General features: G+C 39.0%; 1 protein-coding gene across 4 annotated transcripts in view; it reads right to left on the bottom strand.

Moving 5' to 3' along the window:
• EXOC4 (exocyst complex component 4) overlaps positions 1–24,228 on the bottom strand; it is an 809,489-nt gene that overhangs the window by 704,328 nt on the left and 80,933 nt on the right. For 2 of the 4 annotated variants that reach the window (XM_061165832.1, XM_061165834.1), the window contains exon 6: positions 20,704–20,950. In XM_061165832.1, the coding sequence (XP_061021815.1) occupies positions 20,704–20,950 (247 nt within the window). The remainder of the gene's footprint in view (positions 1–20,703; positions 20,951–24,228) is intronic. The other 2 variants (XM_061165833.1, XM_061165835.1) reach the window with 1 other exon arrangement.

Below are 24,228 nucleotides of genomic sequence, written 5' to 3'. Positions count from 1 at the left end.
TAATGTTGTAAATCAATTATACTTCAATTTTAAAAAATGGACATGGTGTAAAAATTTTAAAGACAATTGTAAAGGCCATAAATCAGCAGTAGCAGCTCAATACACAACTGTTTCCTTTTTAACATCATTCAGTGATCACTATACTGTATGTTCATATAAGAAGTTTTTCTAAGGAATTCAGGCAATCTTTCGGACAACAGTTCAAACGTTACACAGAATATGCTATTCTCTAGCAATAAATTGGGCACTCTGGTAAGGACACTAATCCTTTTAGTCATGGAAAGCTGAGCTTACTCCCATTCAAATGTGTGGCCTAACTTGCCTGAAAAAAAAAATATACACCTGCCAAGCAATCTGACTTTCACCACAGGGAGCAGCTTAAGGCCTCCGCATTATCTCATTTTTCATAGTGAGAGATGCTGGACACATATTATTACATCAATTTTATATACTCAAGGGCACAAAATGAGGTTGCAAGGCAGCTGAGCCTAGAACAAAGCTGATTTCCATGTCAGTGCATCCAGCCATCTACCTCTCACTGTACTTTTACAACACAGATGTATATTCAGAGATAGCTCAGAGCTCATATCATGGATGCAGAGTAATTCCCCCATCTCCGAGCCTTACAGCATCACTGATCACCCATGCTTGGAATCATTCTTTCCTTTTCTGAACTTGAATCGTAGTATATCCCACTTTTAAGGAACCTATCACACGCGGCTGACATAATGTGACTCAATCAAGGTGGGTCACATTTATTTCTATAGAGACATTTCACCTCCCTTCCCCATTACTAGTCTTATAGAGCAGACAGTGCTTTGTACATCACTGTATACAGTGGGGCACTCAGAAGAATGATCAGCAAGTATCTGCTAAATGAATTTCATGTCTATACCATGAACGAGTACCGACAATCTTGGAATGTGACTGTGGCTCTCAGTTCATAGTTCCTAAGGAGACTTATGAACCAACCTGGAAAGTAGAAAAGGAAAGCAAAAGAGCTTGTCGGCAATGTCGATTAACAAGATTTTATCACCATAAATAAGAGGCTATAACTACAATCTCATCAAAATGTATACCATATTATCTATTCCTATGGCTTCTTTACTGCCCAATTACTATAATTAATGCGCCAGCGTGACAGCCAGTAACCATCTTGTGATAAAACCCTAATATCTCTTTGACATTTTAATTCAGACAAGACAGAATCAATAAAAATTTATGTAGCCCTCCCAGTCTAGAATATACATATATAATTCAGAATTATACACTGTATTTGTAAACAGGACCCATTTTACCTTTGAGTGAGGATTTTTAAAAAATCTTTTAAAGGTCAATTCACACCTATACTCACATTTACCTAAAATAATTCTTCATAGTCACCTCTGTTATATGACATCTACCCACGTATCAGCAGAGAGCAGTACAACGGACAGGAGGATTTATCTAACAACTGAAATAGTTAACTTCGGTGTAGGTAAATAATCTGTGTAAGAATGGTACCTGGCATCATACAGAAAATATACCTGATTAAGCTAAGGTTCTACTTTTCAAATAAAGATTTATGCTGAGTGTGTAAAGTGTGGTTCCCAAATGTCAGTCCACAGACCACAATGCATTTTTCAGTGGTAGAGAGAGAAGTAAGACCATACACACTGACGTTTTACAAAAGTAAATGTATTTAATTTTATTCTTTTGGTATTCTCTTGATAAGAAAAATCTCATTCCCATGACAGCAGCTACATTGCCAAATGTCCTTACTTGACAAAACTAAAATCTAGTAACACTAAGCTATACCCCAACATTTTCAAAGTGAATTTTTATGGGGTCACAAAGAGTTGGACACGACCGAGACGACTTGGTTCAGCACAGCATAGGTGATGTATAATGTTTTGTTAGTTTCAGGCATACAACAAAGTGATTTAGTTATACATAAACAACTACCTACTCTTTATTGGATTCTTTTCCCATATAGGTTATTACAGAATCCTGAGTGGCGCTCCCTGTGCCATACAGTAGGTCCTTGTTCATTATTTTATACATAGTATTGGGTATATGTTAATCCCAACCTCTTAATTTATCCCCCGCCCCCCCAGTCTTTCCTCTTTGGTAACTGTAAGTTTGTTTTCCAAATCCGAGTCTGTTTCTGTTGAAATGATATTGATTAAAATGAAATAAAATATTGATTTATGACATTCAAAAGCATGAGACAAATTGGTGCCCAGCTTCCCAATGGCAGGAAGTTCTAGGTACAGGCCTAACAAACCCGAGATAAAACACACTGGGAGAGAGGTGGCTCCTCCAAAGGGAGGGGCTGTTCCGGTTACCTCCGGGGCCACCAGACTCCATGACCACACACACCTTGGCTACCACTCAGGACAAGAGCAACTCAGCCATGAGGGGCAGTGCTCCGCCCCTAAGAGACCAAAGGGGGAATTGAGGTGTAAAATGAGATCCATGGCAGCCTAACGTTACAGAAATAGCAATCCCCGATTAAAATGCTGAGACAGGGCCACTGCACCTGGAGGATCAAGACCAAGATAGATCTGTTGCAGTGTGACCATCAAGAGTCATAAGAGAGGCTACATGGGGAAGAAAAGGAGGAGAAGGGCCAGGCCAGAAGTGGAGAGATTCTACCTGCCACTCTGCCTACTTTGAAACATTCACCAACTTCTAAGACAGGAAAACTCTCCTCTGCCTCCTCACAGAACAGTCTTGACTATACCAATAAAACCTGTAGCTTGGACATTAAAATTTAAAACTTCTGTGCTGCAAGTGATATCATCCAGAAAGTGAAACAGCAACTCAAGAAATGGGAGAAAAATATTTGCAAATAATTTACCTGATAAAGGATTGGTATCTAAAACATCTCAAGATTTCTTATAACTAGTAACAAGAAGACAACCAAATTTTAAATTGCACAAAGGATTTGAATATATTAAACACATTTCTCCAAAGAAGATATATGACTGGCCAGTAAACAAACAGAAGATGCTCAACATCTTGGCCATCAGAGAAATGCAAACCAAAACCAGGTGATACCATTTCAACCTACCTGGATGGCTATAATGAAAAAAACAGACAAAAAAGCATTGGAAAGGATGTAGAGAAATCTGAATTCTCAAACAGCACTGGTGAGAATGTACAATGCTGCAACTGCTTTGGAAAACAGTTTGGTGGTTCCTCAAAACATTAAACATAGAATTACCATATGGACCCAGAAATTCCACTCCTAGGTATGTACCCAGGAAGAACAAAAACACATATATGTACAAAAACATGTACACAAATGCTGACTGCAGCATTATTCATAAAATATTAGTAAAACAATGATAGTAAGATCCTAAAAGTGGAAATAATCCAAATATCCATCAACTGACAAATGGACCAAAAAGAAGTGGTACATTCATACAATAGAATATAATTTAGCTATCAAAGGAGATGAAGTACTAATACATGTGACAACATGAACCTTGAAAATATTATGCTAAGTGAAAAAAGTCACAGAAGACTACATATTGTGTAATTCTATTTATATGAAATACTCAGAATAGGCAAAGTCTACAGATGGAAAATATGTCAGTGGTTACTTAGGTAGGTGGGAATTGCCCACCACAGCATATGGGGTTTATTTTGCAGCAGGGCACAAAAATGTTCTGGAACTACATGGCGGTGATGGTTTCCCACCCTGTGAATATACTAAAAACCATGTTTCAAGGTGTGATTTGTGTAGTATGTGAACTATATCTCAATAGATCTTTTTTTTTTTAACCATCAGCTGTGGCTCTGAGTTAGGACACTGAGGTCTCAAGCCCTCCCCTGTGGTGAAGCAAAAACATATACAACAGTGAAAAAAGGAAAATGATGTCTCAAAAAGTGAAGTAAATACTGATTCCTGTGGACTCTCACTACCAGGAGGACATCAGCTTTCCTCTTTCGGTTCACTTGTTGTTTGTTTTTCCCTTTCTCATATAAGTAACCTTCAAAGAAGCAAAAAATGCACATTCTTTCCAAACACTGAAAATTCCCAAACCTGTAATTATGAGAAATTCTGTCAACTTCTCCAAGTGTCCCCATCTGAAAAACCAAAGTATTAATTAATAGCTGTTCCAGGAACCTCACACAACTGAAGGATAGATCACATTAGAAAGGGGACAGAATTAGATGAGGCAATGGTACTATAATTAAAGAGGGAGGAGGGTTCAGGATCCCTTTGTTGGGGTTGAGCAACTCTGAAGACAATGGTTACCTTTTCTGATAGAAAGACGGAGAGAGAGTGGGGAAGGCAAAGGGGTAGGGAGGGTAGGGAAAGAGAATGAGAATGAATTAAAGTGAAAACAGAAATTACTGAAGGATTCCTTCTGGGTTTAGATCTGAAGATGTTAAGTTTAAGGTGTTATGTACTGGTACTTGCATATGCAAGTCAGGAGCTCAGGAGACAGACTGATACCGGAAATTTACAAAGTGATAAATATTTGAGGGGATGAGATTACTCAGGGATAATATGCAGAGTAAGAAAAGCAAGCCAGATCCAGCGTCAACACTTCCTGAAATAGCAGCTGTGAAAAGATGGTTAGGAAGCAAGAAGGGAGGAAGAAAAGAAGACAGGAAGGAAAACTGTAGGAAACAAAGGAGAGGAGAAGAGCAACAGAGTCAAGGCCTGGAGGTCAAGACAGAAACGTCAAACTCATAGGTCCTGGTGACCTTGGAGAAAGGGTTCCAGGGGAGCAATGGACGCTGAACTCAGCATCAAGATGAGGAGTGAATGGCCAGTAACAAAGAAGAATCCAAGTCAGTCCCACACTTTGCCAAGGCCCACCATTCCTCACCAGCACATACTGCCTAAAAAAGAAAATGAAAAAGCAAGATGACTCTCTCCCAATGCAGCAAAGAGAGACCAGGCACCACTCACATAAACAGGACATACACTGCACTGGTCTGTTCCAATTTAAGGCTACCAGAAATAAACAGAAATATGTTGTTAATATTCGTATACACTCGCCAACTGCCCTCAGAGCACTAAATTCAGAAAACAAGTGCTTGCCTTTAGCGGCAGACACACTCAGGATAACCCCCACACAAAGCCCTATGAATGTCATTCCCCACTTCACTCTCCCCACCCCACAAAATAGTAACTAAAGAAGAAATAAAACAGGACACTGCAGCTAGCTCAGTTGCTTAAACCCTGTTAGGCTCAAGGTTTTCACCACTGATCCAAAAGACAAAAGAGCAGGCAGAGTCATTAAACTACCAGACAGTCCTTAAACTGAACTAAGAAAAGATCTCAGATAGGAATAAGCCTAAGAATCACGGAGATAAGAATTCCCATTAACTACAATTTCTACCAGTCAGAAGAAAATCTCTCTCTCACACACACACAGAGGTTATTTCCAGAGTCACAAAATAGTACGCAATAATATTCAATATAACATCACAGTTGGTGAAAGAAAATTTCAGTCCTGAGATGGCAATGTGGTATAAATGCCTATATGCAGGACTGACATTAGAAAGCTAGACTTGGTACCAGGCCTCTGCTGAACACCCATGGGATTATCAACATATCATGAGACTGTTCCAAATCTCAGGCTCCTCAAACACAAATTTCCTCAGGTGAATTTCCTCATTATAAATTGTGAGAATTAAACAGAAAACTCTAAGTGAAAGTATACTGAATAGCAAACCCAGAGCAACAGTAAACTGCTTTCTGTACCTTTAACAGTTACCACCTGGAGCGAGAAAAAGGAGAGACAAGTAATACTTCAGATGTCCCCATGGGCCAGTGGCATCTCTGTTCTTCCCCCAGCTTAGCGAAGGCCTGCTTGCACTGCCTAAGATACACTAGTACCATCCCAACAGAACCCTTCTTTAATTACGTTAGTGGGAGACAGGTTCTGTCACTGATAACTAAGAGGGTCCTAATTCACATTGCTCAATCTCTCAGTCATGTCTGACTCTTGTGCAACACCATGGAGCAGGCTGGGGAAGAGGCTCCTGATAAGGCACCACCAGAGACGCAGAAGCAGAGTGAAAGAGCTGGAGGAACACTGCCAGGCTCCAGGCTCCTCTGTCCATGGGATTTTTCAGGCAAGAATATTGGAGTGGGTTGCCATTTCCTTCTCCAGGGGATCTTCCCAATCCTGAGATCAATCCTGAGTCTCTTGCATCTCCTGTGTTGGCAAGCAGATTCTTTACCATGAGCAACACCTGGGAAGCCCAAATTCACATTATAAGTAAGAGTTAATTCCTTCATCCCTCTCTTGACTGTATAATCCCTCCAAACAAAAACAGATGGTCACAATGGACTGAGAGAAGGGACAAAACAGTGACATGTATGGCCTTCTGGGCCAGAGAGTAAGAACACAGTCCCTGTGTACGTGTGGGATTCTTTACCATCTGAACCACCAGGGAAGCCCCCTGCTGACTCCTTCTGCATGGTGCCCACAGCTAAAGCTCTCATGATGGACAAGCTCTCTGAACAGTGAGGCAGGAGTGAGGTGATGACAATGATGGCAAAATAAGGACCATGACAGGGACCACTACATCACCACGGCACACACTGATGACAACAGGCCAGGCACTGCACGGAGCGTGTGCTTAATCTGCAAGCCAACTCTATGAGGGAGGCACCATTTGTATTCCCCACATTATAAACAAAAAAACTAAAGCTCAGAAATAGAGAACAAAGTGTTCAGTTTGGGACAGCATTTCTTTTAAGTGGTGCTAGGAAAAAAAAAAAGGAACTAATTCAAGAAAAGAGACAGAGAGTTATTAGTACTGTATGACATTAGGGAAACCAAGGCTGCCAAGAGTCAATGAAACTGCCCATAACGCCTCTACCTTCTCACTGCCAACCAGTTCTTACCTCTGGCACGCTACTAATTCTCACAGAAGTCTCAAGTCAGCATTTTGCTCAATATAAGATATGTACATTACTCCATGTAAAACAGATAACCAACAATTACCTACTTTATAGCACAGGGTAAACAGTATACTATACTTTGTAACAACCTGTAAGGGAAAGGAATCTAAAGAGTAGATATATATGTATAACTGAATCACTTTGCCTTACACCTGAGACTAACACAACACTGTAAGTCAACTATACTAATAAAGAAGAAGGGGGAGAGAGAGAAGGGAAAGAAGGAGAAAAGGAAAGACCCTCTTCAGTCCTTATTCAAGAAGGTGCAGCACTTGCTTCTACTGACCATGTTCTCCTCCTCGAAACACTGCCTTCCAGCAAATGTTCCAGCAAGGTTATCACTTGCCCCAGCAAATCAGAGGTTTCACTCCTCCAACTCTTCCACTCTGCTTCTGCCTCTCTGGTGGTGTCTTATCAGGAACCTCTTCCCCAGCCTGCTCCTTAAATGCTGGCAACTCTGCTCAATCCTCACGCTCGCTCTAGGTGAGCTCATTCACCACTCGCTAATCCTCCCAAATGTATCTTCTGTCCAGATGGCTCTCCTGAGCTGTTGACCTCAAATCCAACATCTCTTAAATAAAACTCATCATTCTCCTCCCCAAACCTGCTTTCCCACTTACCTAAGTCAGTGAATGGGGTCACTTGATCCCAGCAAATCATCCTCTCCTCCCCTTCTTCCTCAAAGTTAATCAATTACCAACTTCTTTTACTTACTGTCTCTAGAATGGGCTTCACCCCATTGCCACTGTTGCTCTGCTCACATAGGCCTTGTTTTCTCTTCCCTGGATTGCTGAAACAGCCCTTAGAGGAGTTGCCTTTCCCTTAGTCTTCACCTCCTCCTCTCTAAACTGTAAACTCAATGAGGTTAAGAATTGCCTGATTTATCACTGTATTGCAGTATTTGTCATAAGAGTAAGCATATGACAGGCAATAAATATTTGTTGAATCAATGAATGAAAAAATAAGCTCTAGCAGATGAGAGAAATGGAGACCCGATTGCAGATAACAAGTGATGAGGAAATACGTATTAGATATTATAACCTCCTGGCTTTAGCACCCCACAACAGAAAACATTTCACACAAAATTCTCTTCTCAAAAGATAGCCTTATCAACCTGAATGCAAGAACCAAAAGAAATGTAGTTACAAGATGAAAGATATATGCATTCAGAGCTAACTTGAAAAATAATGCAATAAAATATATCTTGTGTTTTAAAAAAAAAAACAGGGAAGAGGCAGGTGAAGCAAGTATTTGTTCTTTAAACATCCTTCCAATTACCTGGCAGGTTTTGAAAATAGCCTGCTTACAGAGGCAAGCAAAATGTTACCTAGTCCCTTAGGTATCCCACTAACTTCCTACCCAGAGCTGTCCTATGCAGCTCATGTTGGAATGCCACTATGAAAAAAGGCAGAGGAGTAAGAAGAAAATGTCAAAGAATAGTCACAGTTGCACAAGGCAAGAAATGTCTATGGTATAAAGCTATATCCTCAAACTGTGAAAAATGTTCAATATTTAAGGTGAGATTCGACTATCGACTATCTGAATCTAAATTTAACATCCAGGGAACCTTGAATTAGTCATTTGGCTGGAAAACCCATTTTAGGAGCCAAGAAGCTTCCTTACTTGGTCACGAAACAAAGACACACACACAAGGTGGAAAATCAGTTTTGTTCTACTGCTTATCTGCTGAGACCTTAATATCACGTTCTGCGTTTCCCACAGACAGACAAAGGCAATAACCACAGAATATTTATTTCCCTACCTCCATGCTCTAAAAGACAAGAAACTACTAACCTCTGAGCTTAGGTTTTCTATGAAAAATTAAAAGAAACTGATCATTGATTATTTCATATCAAAGTGATCTTAGTTTTTACACTCCCATATCTCACATACACATTTTCATAAAAAGCTTGGCTGAACTAGTATTTTTCATTTCAAACAGGACACAGATGCCATTTAATCTTCAAGGTTATCTAATACCTACTTCCAAGGGATGAAAATTAGTTTCACCACTTATTAACAACAATCTTCACATAAGAAGAAGTTACTATTTAAGGAGTGCTGACTAATTCTCCATCTGTGCTATGAAAAGGATAGGGAAAAAACGATTAGCAATATAGGATGGAACACACTGAAAATGAAAAGAACTGGGTCCTGGCTCTAGTAACTTCCTTTCTGTGTCATTTCCCTACTTGTCAAGTCAGCCCCTGGCGCCCAGTCTCTGAATTCTTAGTAGATGACCTCGAATGAACTTCCAACATGTGGCAAATTACTGACTGAGATTAGAAAATAAACCCAGGCACTCTTTCTTTGAATTAAAGTGTTAGAATCATTCTTTAAAAGCCTTTGCCAGGACAGTCTCCTCAACAAAAGGTGATAAGAAAACTGAATAGTCACGTGCAAGAAAATGAAACTGAACAACTCTCTTAACAGCCCCCCCCACACACAAATCAACTCAAAATGAATTACAGACTTGAACCTGGAACTGATACCATGTAACTTACATGAAAACACAGGGATAATGGCCTCAACATTAGTCTTAGCAATGACTCTTTGGATTTCACACCAAAAGCAAAATAAACAAGTGGAACATCATCAAATTAAAAGGTTCTGAACAAAGAAAGCCAGCAACAGAATGAAAAGCAACCTATGAGTGGGAGAAAGTATTTGCAAACCATATATCTGATAAAGGGTTAATATGCAATATATAAAGAACACACGATCCAATAACACAAAACACAATCCAATTAATGGGCACAGAAACTGAATAAGACTTACTTCCAAAGAAGACATACAAATGGCCAAAAGGTACACAAAACGGTGTTCTACATCACTAATCACCAGGGAAACGCAAATCAAACCTACACAGAGGTCACCTCACACCTGATAGAAAGGCTATCATCAAAAAGACAAGAGACAGGATGGTGGGAGGAGAGAGGTTCAAGGGGAGGGGAACATATGGATACATATAACAGTTGATTCACTTTGTTGTACAATAGACATTAACACTATAAAGGAATTACACTCAAAAAATAAAATATAATTTTTAAAAAGAGATGACAATTGTAGGGGAGGAAGTGGAATAAAGGGAACCCTTGTGCACTGAGGGGTGGGAAAGTAAACTGATGCAACCAGTGTGAAAAACAGTATGGAGGCTTCTCAAAAATTAAAAGTAGAACTGCCATATGACCCAGCAATCCCACTTCTGCTTATATATCCCAAAGAAATGAAAACAGACTCTCAAAGAAATATCTGTACTCCCATGTTCAGGCAACGTTATTCACAACAGCCCAGACACAGAAACAACCTAAGTGCCCATCAATCAATGAACAGATAAAGCACACACACAGTGGAATATTATTCAGCCATGAGAAAGGACATCCCATCATTTGCGACAATATGAAGTGGACCTTGAGGGTATGAAGCTAAGTAAAATAAGTCAGACAGAGAAAGACACACACTGTATGTGTTCACTCATATGTGGAAACTATAAAAGCCAAACTCAAAGGAACAGACCAGAGTGGTTAAAGGGGAAATGGTGGTCAAGGAGTATAAACTTTGAGTTATAAGATTAATAAGATCTGAGGAGCTAAGGTAAAGCATAGTGTTATAGTTAATACTGTATTATATACTTGAAAGTTGCTAAGAGAATCTATCTTAAAAGTTATCACCACCAAAAAAGAAATGGTAATTATGTGAGGTGATGCAGATGTTAGCCAATGGTGGTGATCATTGTGCAATATTTAAGTGCATTAAATCAACATGTTGTACACCTTAAACCTATACAATGCTATCTGTCGATTACATCTCAATAAAGCTAGGAGGAAGAAAAGCCTTTCACCCATTTGAAAAACAATATATTGTCATAACAGAACATTGGAAAAATTATTCACAAATCCACTTCTTAAAGACAAGAGAAGTTATGATTTCAGGTGTCTATTCTTATCACTTAGTCATATATTAGTCTTTAGTACAAGGATGTACAAGATTTCTAGGGGAACTGTCTAGGTACCTAAGTCATCAGTCTGCATCTCAAGAGAGCCAATTAAAACTCATTTACTCTGTGGCAGCTGATCACACTTCTTAAGGAGTCCAGCTGTCACTGAGAGGGCTGCCACTGATCACGGCAGGCAGCATGGGTGGGAGAAGGGATGTGTGGCCGTGAATACCATTCTTCTGAGGAAGGACAAAATCAGGCCCAGGAAACGAGCTAGAACCACCATTCTGATGGAAGCCAGAAAGCAAACTTCCACGGCAGATAAGAGGCAACTTCTCTTCTGAAATCCACCATCACCAAGCAGCTTTGTGAACTGCCAAGTGACTGCAGTTCTCACATTTGCTTGGGCAAATCTGAGATTCATAATAATGCCCCTGCCTGTGATGAGGCCAACAGTGAGCCTCACTCAGGTGAGGTGCCAGATGGCAGGCTGCTCTGCAAAGCATAAACGTTACAAAACTGCAGAACTCCGTGATGTCTCTGATGTTATAAAGAGTGTTCTCAAATTTTAGCATACGTACAGTCATCTAAAGTAGAGACTCCTGTGGGCCCTGCACTGAGGGATTCCAATTTAATCACTTCTCCACCATGGGGAGAATTTGCATTTCTAAATCTCAAGTGACAGCAGTATTGCTGATCCTTAGACCCCACTGTGTGTACTGCTGAGAATTTTTTTTAATAGAAAAAGTGCTTACTCTTATTTAAAAATTATCTTCTTTGCATTTTTCTTATCTATTCATTCACTAAACTTCCTGGGCATTTAGTATGTGCCCAGCCCTAAGTCAGGCTGCAGACACAAAGTGAACCCTCCTCTTACAAACTTACACCTCAATCTGACTAGAGAACATAATGAGAATATGGGCCAGGAACTAGAGGAGCCCAGAAAATAGGAAATACAGCCTAAGAAACACACAAAGGTACTTTAATCACATCTGACCTCACTCCTAAATATCACCAAGGGAAGAATTTCATTTGACCCAAGTCTGTTTTTGTGTGTTTTTGCTATAAGAAAGCGTCAGTGCCAGTTTAAATGTGGAGTATGTCTATATTATGATACCAACAAGCAAGAAGAAAATGACAAGATCTAAGGCAGTTCCTACCATCCGCCAAATAGGGAAGTAGCATTGATGCAGCATGAAAGCTGACATTTAAGTAACATTATCAATAATCTGAAATGTACATTTTATCCATCATTTCCTTAAACTGACCCAATCTCTAATTGAACTTCCTAGGAGAAGGCAATGGCACCCCACTCCAGTACCCTTGCCTGGAAAATCCCATGGACGGAGGAGCCTGGAAGGCTGCAGTCCATGGGGTCGCGAAGAGTCAGATATGACTGAGCGACTTCACTTTCACTTTTCACTTTTATGCATTGGAGAAGGAAATGGCAACCCACTCCAGTGTTCTTGCCTGGAGAATCCCAGGGATGGGGTTGCACAGAGTGGGACATGACTGAAGTGACTTAGCAGTAGCAGTAGTATGCAAAACAAGAGAAATCAAAAGCCAAAGTTTTGCTTTTACCTTGACAAATGCAAAACAAAGATTTAAGAAAAGTTCAGCACTGAGTAAGACCTCTGGCCCATTCAGCCAAGCACCCTTTCTCCAGGGGCTATAACCAAAGGACAACATAAAATAGGAAGGACAGCTGTCCAACCGCACGTTTACCAAAGAGTTATAAACATACCCATAACATGGGTAATGTTATTAATTCACCTGATACGTCAAGAAGATCGCATCAGTGAATTTAAGTATTATAAGAAAGTATGCAGATTTGGGACCAGTACTACCTTTCATGGTAATAAGCTGTATATTTCAGTTAACAAACAGTGTAATAAGTCCCATAGGTAAAGAAGTTACCTTTCATGAAATGGTAGTTCCTTTCATTTGTTCTATAAATATTTCAGTTAGGCTGCAGGGAATTACATTCCAGTTGAGGAATAGTGGGATTTTTTCTGTATGTCTCTGGTCATCTTATTTATACCCTTCAGTGTTTAACAGTTGGGTGTATTTAGAGCATATTCTCACTGATATGTGTAATCAGAAGTAGAGATTTAATCAAATGGAATCATAATCACTGAAGTTAAATTTACTTACTTCCCGCTTGCTTGGATTTGAATTAACCACTCATCCAAATTACATCAAAGCCCTCCCTGATTTCAAGCATGCCCAAGTGCCACATACAGTGCTTGGGAATGGCTACAAGAAGCCACCAGGACAAACACCTGATCTTGCTTCAAAGCTGCTCTTAAACAATTTTTCTGTAAAATAAAATGGCCAATTTCACCAAATCCTGTATTTCGGATATTTCAGTTCAGTTCAGTTGCTCAGTTGTGTCCAACTCTTTGCGATCCCATGAATGGCAGCATACCAGGCCTTCAGACATTTATACAAACTATGAAGAAAAACATGAGTATAAAGCAGATAAGTAAATGTTGCAATTATTTAGCCAGCATTCATCTCACACTGACAATCCATTACATGGCAGATACTTAGGGGGCAGAAATGAAAAGGGTATACAGTTGATTACAATACAATGTAATACGTGCTACAGATGTTTAAAATGTTTAAAAGCATGGCCACTCCTTCAGATACCAGATCTCTCAAAATCATAAATACTAAGACTGTACTAGAAGAAAGTTTGGAAAATTTCATTTATAATCTATGAGTGAAGAAGACCTAAGTTCTGACACAAAACCCAGACCCTTTAAAAATAAAATATTAATAAATACAATCTCATAAAAATAAAAACAATGTATACAATCAGACATCATAAAGTCAAGAGAGAATGCAACTGGTGGGAAATTACAATATAAATTCCAAAGAACTAATTTTCTTGATATATAAAGAGTTCCTTCAAATCAATAAGACAAACATAATGGAAAAATGGGTGTTCACGGAAAAGGACATAAAACACTATTTGACCACTGTATTACTGAAAATTTCAATATTTAAATAAGTCTACTTTTAGGAAAGGATAATGAACCATCCTGCACCTATCACCCTGATTCAACAATTATCATTTAACATTAATCTTGTTTTAGCTATCACTACACTCACCCTCAACCCAGATTATTTTGAAGTAATATATCCAGATATAACACAAATACCATAACAAAAAAATTTATTACACAAAGAGCAAGTTTAATCTCACTCAAATTTTCTCTAAAAAATACAAATCGAAACCACCTTGAAAATACGATTTTTCACTGATCAGACTGACAAAGATAAAAATGTTCATAGTACAATTTGTTTACTAGGGAATACAGGACCTCTCAAACATTACTGATGACCTGAAAACTTGGTATTATCTCCAAGAAAAGTACACTTGGCAATAATGATCAAATCTAATCAACCATAAAACTCTCATCAGCCAGCAAAAAAAAAACCCTGAAAATGGCATATCAAGAATTGGATGCTCTCCTTCTCACATCTTATATGTCAATGTCAAGGTAACTGCACAACTAGAATAACTAGTAGTAACTAGAAGTAGGTGCTATCAAATGAGTGGAGATGGCATAAAAAAGTAAAAGCTGCCTTACTTATTTAAAACATACATACCATATACCCTAATGCCTACCTACCCAGACCAGATTGCATTCCCATGGCTATATGCTCTTAGGGCACATTTGCTCTTCCTCCATGGCACTTAAACACATTGGTAATAATACAGTTATCTAAGGATTCCCTGATTAATGCCCTTCTTCCCCTCTAGACTTTTAAACTCCATGAGGATGGGGATCATTCATATTTGTTTCATAGTTTAGGACAGTTCCTGGTCTATGACAGATATTCAATGTAAGTAGAATTCATTGTCTCATTCAAAAAATATTTATTATGGGTCTGGTGGACACTGTGCCTACATTCTAAAGATATGGTGCTGAACAAGGCAAAAGCATTCTCTCTGCCCTTGAAGCTTCCATTCCAGGAAGAGTCAAGAAAATCACACATACACACACACATCACAAAAAGCAACTTAATGAACATGATCCAGTTGGTCTGCAAACAGGTATTGTATTTTTCCACACTAATACCTCCGATCAGAATTTCCATTTGTAATGACTTCTTTCTTTCTTTTTTAATATTTATTTTTATTTATTTATTTGGCTGTGCTAGGTCTTAGCTGTGGCATGTGGGATCTAGTTCCCGGCCAGGGATCGAACCCAGGTCTCCTGCTTTAGAATCACAGAGTCTTAGCCACTGGACCCCCAGGGAAGTCCTATAATGCTTTCTTTTGATTTAAATAACCTGTGTGACAGTGTAAATTAATTCTTAAATAATGAATTTAGTTTTCACATTAACTTAACAGCTGCAAAATTGGGGGAGGGGGACCCATAACCTCACTATCCAAACACAACTATTTTTAGCATTAAAGCATATTTCTCTCCCATTTTTCCCATGAATCTTTCCTCAATACCACAGTGAGCACAGAATATGCAATGTTCTCTTTTTATATCAGACACTTAATCTTCCCTCATTCATAATAGAGATGAAGGTACAGGGCAGAATGATCTTCCAAAAGGGGAACAGGTCTCCCTGGCAGTCATGGCATCCACTTGCCCGACCAGCAGTTTTACCAAGGTGGAAGGATCCTTGAGCACCTCCTCATTCTGCTTTCACTTTTAAATAGGATCACTTTCAAATGAGTCGAGTGGTTGTTACAACAGGCCAATCCTTCTCTTTTCCCAGTTCTTCTCTCTTCCATATTCTTGACAAGCTACAACAGCTTTGAGAAGATTTTGTTTCTTCACTGTATTCCTCATGCTTTTCTTGCTGTTGTTTAGTTGTTAAGTCGTGTCCAATTCTTTGTGACCCCATAGACTGTAGCCCACCAGGCTCCTCTGTCCATGAGATTTCCCAGGCAAGAATACTGGGGTGGGTTGTCATTACCTTCTCCAGGGGACCTTTCTGACCCAGGGATAAAACCTGTGTCTCCTGCATTGGCAGGAAGGTTCTTTACCACTGCACCACCAGGGACTTATTTGCTAAATAATAATAAAGAAACTCCTCCAGCTTTTTTGAAACAAAAATGACAGGAAATGTTCATGAGCTAGATTTTGGAAAAGAACCAATAACTAAACTAGGCAGTGGGACTTGAAGAAATTGATTCTGAGCTTCACAGGCTGCAGGCCACACCAACCATCTGAAACTGAAGATACCACCTGGCTTCTGAGGAAATTATGGGTAGCAAGTAGTTCTGGGAGATTTTAAAGCACATGTTATCCTAACGTCTATCAAGTTGGTGACAATAGTAGTTGAATATTTCCCTTTCATAGTAAACAGAGGTTTTAAGACACTAGAAGGACAAAATATTTCTCCTATTGATAGAAGGACAAAATTGATAGAAGGACAAAATATTTCTCCTATAAATAGACAATAGATAGGTTTGGGGTCAAGAATAAAATAAAATAAAAAGTGAGGGACCCGGTGATTTTTGAAAATTGGCTGTCAAAGTATCCTGGCTCTGCAGGAAGTGAAAGCAAAAGAGAATTCACTCATCTGGTTCCCACTACTTTTCTAGAGAAACAGCACACAACATTAATTTGCTTTACATAAAGACAAATGAAAACAGGCCTGCAATGCATCACAACCAGAAAATATTTAAGATGATGCTGCTGAGCAATGAAACTTCTAGGAAAAGTTATATTCTTGTACCTAGCCTCAGAGTAGCATTTATATGCTAACGACTGGAACAAGTAGGGACTAATGGAGAGAAGAATTTTGTGGAAGATTCATGGATTCATGGTTCTTTTGCCTCTGCTCCATCTTCCTTCAAGGAAAACAAACTCTTGCCCCTTTAGGATAAGATTCCTTGAAGGGTAAAAGAGAATAATAATAATGCAAACTATTGAGACTTGGCTTCTCTCTAAAATAGTACCACTGACACCTCCCAGTACAGTTTAACACGAAGTACCATGCAAGCTTCAAGAATCATCTGCCAACATCCTTTCTAAAATTCTAGACCTCTAGAAGCAACAGTGCCATCACTTTGGAATGAAGTTTCCCAGGTAATTAATTCTTGGAGTTTTATAGCATTTGTTGGCACATAGCCACTACAGACTTGCTCCAAATTATCAGTTATTTGGAAAATCAACCCAAGAATTTAGTCTTTGACTTTCAAAAAGAATGGTTGAATCAAAACATTTGCTTTCTCTGTGCCATTGTATAATAAAGAGTTTTGGCCCCAAATTTCAGGTTCATAGACTTTGTAAAATGGAGATCATGTTATAGGCATGAAATTGAGACAAACAGCTTGTTCGCGTGCCAGTGTCCAATATATCCTGCCTACAAAAGCCTCTAAAATACTGACATAACATGAAACTTGAAGGGAAAAAACCCTCCTGCTGACTCATTCTTCACAGAGAAACATTTATTATTTCCTGGGGCAATATGCTGAATTTCCACTTCTATTGCTGTAATTTCCACTTGTGAATTTTGGAAGGGGCTGAGGGAAGGGAAGCAGAAGAGATCAAAATCCTAGGAAAGATGCATTGCTTTTAAGGGGACTGTAATGAGAACTGCAGAAAAGTTATTGATCCGTGCCCTTTTCCTTTTATTTCCAGTATATATTATAGTTGCGCTGTTTCCCCATGAAAGTTCAGTGTTTTCATCCAGGGACTTGCAGCAACAGGGTAAATAGCAAATCAGAATTCTGGAGTGTTCATTAGTAAGGAGGCAAAAGGCCTTCAGGAAAATCCAGGCTCCGGGCAAAGAAAAAAGACAAGCACAGTTCAATCTGGAACCATTCCTAGCTTCTCTGGACCACAGTGTGAAAGATCAATGAACATGAAAGTTGACAAAGGAACCAAAAAGAAACAAACTTATGTATTCACACACAACGAATGCATGGAGTGGTACTGACCGGCACTACCCTAACAAACTCTAACCGTATATCCTCATCAAATGACACCTAGCCTGTAAGACAGGTATTAATGGATTGGCCAAAAAGTTCATTTGGATTTTCCCATAACATCTTATGAAACAACGAAAGAACTTTTTGATAAACCCAGCATTTTCCTCAGTTACAGAACTGAAATTCAAAGTCAAGTAAGCTCAACTCCAAAATCCATGCTTTTCCAAACATGTGCTTTGACATTCTCCACAGCAGAAGAGGGGTAGAAAATGCTTTCTTTACCAATCACACTATAGAATGAAGCTTACAAGAGAATTAATTTTTGAAGTTCCAAATTGGGAAAGGAGTACGTCAAGGCTGTATATTGTCACCTTGCTTATTTAACTTATATGTAGAGTACCCCATGAGAAATGCTGGGCTGGATAAAGCACAAGCTGGAATCAAGATTGCCGGGAAAAATATCAATAACCTCAGATATGTAGATGATACCACACTTTTCACAGAAAGCAAAGAACTAAAGAACCTCTTGATGAAAGTGAAAGAGCAGAATGAAAAAGTTAGCTTAAAACTCAACATTTAGAAAACTAAGATCATGGCATCAGGTCCCATCACTTTATGGCAAATAGATGAGGAAACAGTGGAAACAGTGACAGACTTTATTTTCTTGGGCTCCAAAATCACTGCAGATGGTGACTGCAGCCATGAAATTAAAAGACACTTGCTCCTTGAAAGAAAAGTTATGACCAACCTAGACAGCATATTAAAAAGCAGAGACATTACTTTGCCAACAAAAGTCCATCTAGTCAAAGCTATGGTTTTTCCAGTAGTCATATGTGCATGTGAGAATTGGACTATAAAGAAAGCTGAGCACCGAAGAATTGATGCTTTTGAACTGTGGTGTTAGAGAAGACTCTTGAGAGTCCCTTGGACTGCAAGGAGATCCAACCAGTCCATCCTAAAGGAAATTAGTCCTGAATATTCATTGGAAGGACTGATGCTGAAGCTGAAACTCCAATACTTTGGCCACCTGATGTGAAGAACTGACTCATTGGAAAATTCCCTGATACTGGGAAAGACTGAAGGCAGGAGGAGAAGGGGAAGACAGAGGATGATATGGTTGGATGGCATCACCGACTCGATGGACCTGAGTTTGAGCAAGCTCTGGGAGTTGGTGAAGGACAAGGAAGTCTGGCAAGCTGCAATCCATGGGGTTGCAAAGAATTGGACATGACTGAGCAACTGAGCTGAAATGAATGTGTAATTAAAATCAGTGTTATTTAGAAAATCCAAAGAATATAAAAAACCCAAGTAGAATACATCAATTTCTTCAAAAATTTAAAGTACATCTGGGGGACTCCACACTAAGTAAGCTATTATGTCTCTAAATTTGCTTATCGTCTTTCTAAAAAAGTTTTTAAAGTCCAAAGTACAAAAAGTAGAACTGCCTTCACAACACGCTAGCCTGATTATGATACTGCCTGGAACACACAGTCCAGCACCTCCCAGGAACTCATATTATTTGAGCAACTCAGAAGAAATGTTCTACTTTGCCCTCTGTTCTCAGATAAAATAGTAGTTTCCATTGGCCTTTCCCCCTCTGAAGGCAAATTCTTGCCTCGCCCATATCTGGTGCCCATGGAAGGTTGAGGAATAGAATAGAGAAGCAGGAGGGACAGAGACCCACGTAGAGTGAATCTTGGATTTTCTAGGAAAGCCTCAATTTGAAAAATATTTTCCCATCATCAGATGACACTAGAGTATTAAGCTTTAAGCCCAGTGTATGACAGTCAAGAGAGTCAGAATCAGAGGATGATTTCGGTTTTCCCCCATGAAACAAGAATTATGAAATCCAAACCTTATTAGTTGTTTTAAGTACATAAAGGAATTCCTGAGACTGATTTGCCTATTGGCAAATACAGCATGAAGACACATTGAAGGAGAAAGCACAGGACAGAGGAAAGACCAAGGACTTGCACTCAACTCCAAGACTAGCCACTTGTTCTGTGACCTTGAGCTAATAACTTCATCTCTGAACCCCCAGTTTCCTTAACTGTAAAGTGTGGATACTAAGTAAGTAGCTCAAAAAGTTGTAATGAGAATTAAATAAGGTAATACACATAAATTGCCTTGAATACAGTTTAGTGCTTAAGAAATATTCAATAACTGCTACTTTCTTACATTTGAGTATGGACAACTTCTCAACTACATCCAATACCAGCTGAGCTATGCTCATTCAAGCTGTTTTCACCAATCTGAGGTTGTATGGTCCACAGCATCCAAAGTTCAAGAAATAACATCAACTTGGTACATATATACAATGGAGTATTACTCATCCATAAGAATGAAATAATGCTATTTGCAGCAACTTGGACAGACCTAGAGAGAGTCATATTGAGTGAAGTAAGTCAGATGGGGAAATATCTTTTGACATCCCTTATATGTGGAATCTAAAAAGAAATGATACAAATGAATTTACTTATAAAACAGAAACAGACGCACAGACTTTGAGAATGAGCATATGGTTGCCAGAGGGGGAAAGGCTGGGGGAAGGGATAGTTCGGGTGTGTGGGCTGGAGACATGTACACACTGCTGTATTTAAAATGGATAACCAACAAGGACCTCCTGTATCACACGGGGAACTCTGCTCAGTGTTATGCGGCAGCCGAGATGGAAGGGGGGCTTGGGGGAGAGTGGATACATGTATTAATGTAAGTATGGCTGAGTCCCTTTGTTGTTCACCTGAAATGATCACAATATTATTTGTTAATTAGGTATACTCCCCAGTACAAAATAAAGTTTTTGAGAAAAAAAAAAAAAAGAAATAACATCAACAAAGAGTCGAACATGACTTAGTGACTAAACAACAAAGATACATAAAATACTTACCACTCCCTACCCTTCAGAAGGTATAGTAAATACAATTAGCAGAAACCTACCTTGGTTGGTTCTCGGCCGTGAGGTTCTCTCCCCTCTGATAGTCACTGTCGGCCACCTGGGTTGTAGACCTCTTCACAATTTGCTTAAGTTCCTGCTCCAAGCGTTCTGTGATGGCCTTCACTGTCTCTGGGATCTTCTTCAGTTTGGCCAGCCCCTTGATAAGGATGCCCATAAAAAGGGTGCTGTTCTCCTCTGGATCCAACTCCAAATCCTCCTTGATGTCCTGGAGGTTTAAATCCTTAACTGCTAAAAAAAAAAAAAAAAAAAAAAATGAAAGAAAGAAAAGAAAAATCAATCAGTAGCCACAGACTGCATAACCACATCCAAAACCAGCATGGGTCTGAATAGATACATATATACGTAGGGTTGAGTCCCTTTTGCTTTTCACCCGAAACTACCAAAACATTGTTAGCTGACTCTACCCCGACACAAAATAAAAAGTTAAAAAAAAAAAGATACGGAAATATGATAAAAAAAAAACAAACAAGCCAGTATGGATCTAAAAAATGGGACCACTCCCTTAAAAGGAATCATAGATGTTTTTCAATTAAATCTAATTAAATTATACTTACACAGTAACTCTCAAAGAATCACGAAAAAAAATTATGTTCCTCAAATTATACCCAAACCATCAGTTAATAAAGGGTAGAAACATTAAAAGTAAGCAAAACCTCACGGAAAATTTTCTACACTTCTGCAATGAGTCAGTTGGTTCGTGACATTTATCAACATTCACTGTTTATAAAATGCCATACTTGATGCTGCAGAATTCCAAAGAGCCACACTGTAGTCTTAAATTCATATTTATTAATTAGGAGCGATAAGTAGCTTGATAAAAAGACATAAATACACGTGGAAAAGAAAAGACACATAAGTTAAAAGTATAACAGAGTAAGAGATGAAGAAAAAGAAAGGAAAAACAGTATATACAAGTGAAACAACTGTGAAGAATAGAAGAATATTCCCTAAATACAAAAAAAAAAAAAAACAACTTAATATTTTTCTTTAAATACATGTCTAACATAATATCATTATCTACTAAAGACAGGTCTTGCCATTCCACGGAAGTTTTCTGAGTAGTAGATCTTTAGATGACAGCTTTCATCTAAACCGTAAGGTTTGGGGACGAAAGAAATAGCTTCTAACACTGGCTTTTAACCCCTGTGGGAGTGGAAAGAGGGCAGGGCTGGGATCTGAGACGTCTGTCATCTACTGAAAACCACAGGCCTTTCCCTCAAACTAACAAACATACAAGTAATACTTCTCATATAATTTCAGGGGTTTCCACAACAACCAGAAGAACTACAGGTTAAAAACCTCTCGCCTAAAAATAATTTTCTTATTTTACAAATGGTGGACTACAATAGACAAAAGCAAAAGTGAGTAAAAGCCTAAGGATGGACCCTAATCAAGTTGTTCCCATCCTCCCCTCTCTCCTTCACTCTTCTAAACACCTGAAAGGCTTTTAAAATGTGATCCCTTCAAGACTTCCCTGGTGGTCCGGTGGTTGAGAATCCACCTGCCAATGCAGGGGACACGAGTCTGATCCTTGGTCCAGGAAGCTCCCATATGCCGCAGGGAAACTAAGCCTGAGTGCCACAATTGCTGAAGCCCACACTTCAAAATCTTTAGAGACTTTTGAATTTTTTTAAAATGTGGCTCCTGAAAGACTGTGTACATTCTTCTTTAGTAGATTCAAGCTCAACTATACTACAGACCCAATCAAAGTTCTTTGGCACCACTGGAGTATTTTGTTTTGTTTTTCCATTTATTTTTATTAATTGGAGGCTAATTACTTTCAATATTGTAGTGGTTTTTGCCATACACTGACATGAATCAGCCATGGATTTACATGTGTTCCCCATCCTGATCCCCCCCTCCCACCTCCCTTCCCATCCCATCCCTCTGGGTCTTCCCAGTGCACCAGCCCCAAGCACTAGTCTCATGCATCCAACCTGGACTGGCGATCTGTTTCACACTTGATGATATACATGTTTCAATGCTGTTCTCTCAGATCATCCCACCCTCGCCTTCTCCCATAGAGTCCAAAAGTCTGCTCTGTACATCTGTGTCTCTTTTTCTGTTTTGCATATAGGGTTATCATTACCATCTTTCTAAATTCCATATATATGTGTTAGTGTACTGTACTGGTGTTTATCTTTCTGGCTTACTTCACTCTGTATAATGGGCTCCAGTTTCATCCATCTCATTAGAACTTATTCAAATGAATTCTTTTTGATGGCTGAGTAATATTCCATGGTGTATATGTACCACAGCTTCCTTATCCATTCGTCTGCTGATGGGCATCTAGGTTGCTTCCATGTCCTGGCTATTATAAACAGTGCTGCGATGAACATTGGGGTGCACGTGTCTCTTTGAGATCTGGTTTCCTCAGTGTGTATGCCCAAAAGTGGGATTGCTGGGTCATATGGCAGTTCTATTTCCAGTTTTTTAAGGAATCTCCACACTGTTTTCCATAGTGGCTGTACTAGTCTGCATTCCCACCAACAGTATAAGAGGGTTCCCTTTTCTCCACACCCTCTCCAGCATTTATTGCTTGTAGACTTTTGGATAGCAGCCATCCTGACTGGTGTGTAATGGTACCTCATTGTGGTTTTGATTTGCATTTCTCTGATAATGAGTAATGTTGAGCATCTTTTCATGTGTTTGTTAGTCATCTATATGTCTTCTTTGGAGAAATGTCTGTTTAGTTCTTTGGCCCATTTTTTGATTGGGTCATTTATTTTTCTGGAATTGAGCTGCAGGAGTTGCTTGTATATTTTTTAGATTAATCCTTTGTCTGTTGCTTCATTTGCTATTATTTTCTCCCATTCTGAAGGCTGTCTTTTCACCTTGCTTATAGTTTCCTTTGTTGTGCAAAAGCTTTTAAGTTTCATTAGGTCCCATTTGTTTATTTTTGCTTTTATTTCCAATATTCTGGAAGGTGGGTCATAGAGGATCTTGCTGTGATTTATGTCGAAGAGTGTTTTGCCTATGTTCTCCTCTAGGAGTTTTCACTGGAGTATTTTGAAATTTATTTAGGGAAGACTGAAAATATCCCAGTATATGGAATAAGTCCTTCTAACCACTGGAAAAAGTCTCTGAAACCTCTACTTCAGATAGTATGTGTGCTATTCCCCTTAATTTTTTCTTTTGCTCCCAACTCATAAAATGCACTAACGTATAAACTTAATGACTTCACTTCACTTAATGACATCCATGATATAATTACTTACACAAATTTGTCCCTAAGTGAATAAGCCCTCTACAGATTATCCATAATGCTGTTGCCTTAACTTCAACTCACTAGACCCCTGAAACCCACAACAAGAGAGAAGGAGACAGAATGATCAAATCCATATGGTTTCCTTCACAGCATAGAGGGCATCTGATAATACAGTAATTAATTTTAAATATTTTAATACTAGCAAACTGGGAGTAGAATCAAGAAGCTTTCAGCCTCTAAACTGACATGACAGTTCTGAAGCCAAGTGAAAAAAAAAAGTCATCAATATTTCCAGTCA

This window comes from Dama dama, chromosome 18, assembly GCF_033118175.1.
Source record: "Dama dama isolate Ldn47 chromosome 18, ASM3311817v1, whole genome shotgun sequence".
Taxonomy (NCBI): Eukaryota; Metazoa; Chordata; class Mammalia; order Artiodactyla; family Cervidae; genus Dama; species Dama dama.
This window is presented reverse-complemented; position numbering and strand designations above follow the sequence as displayed.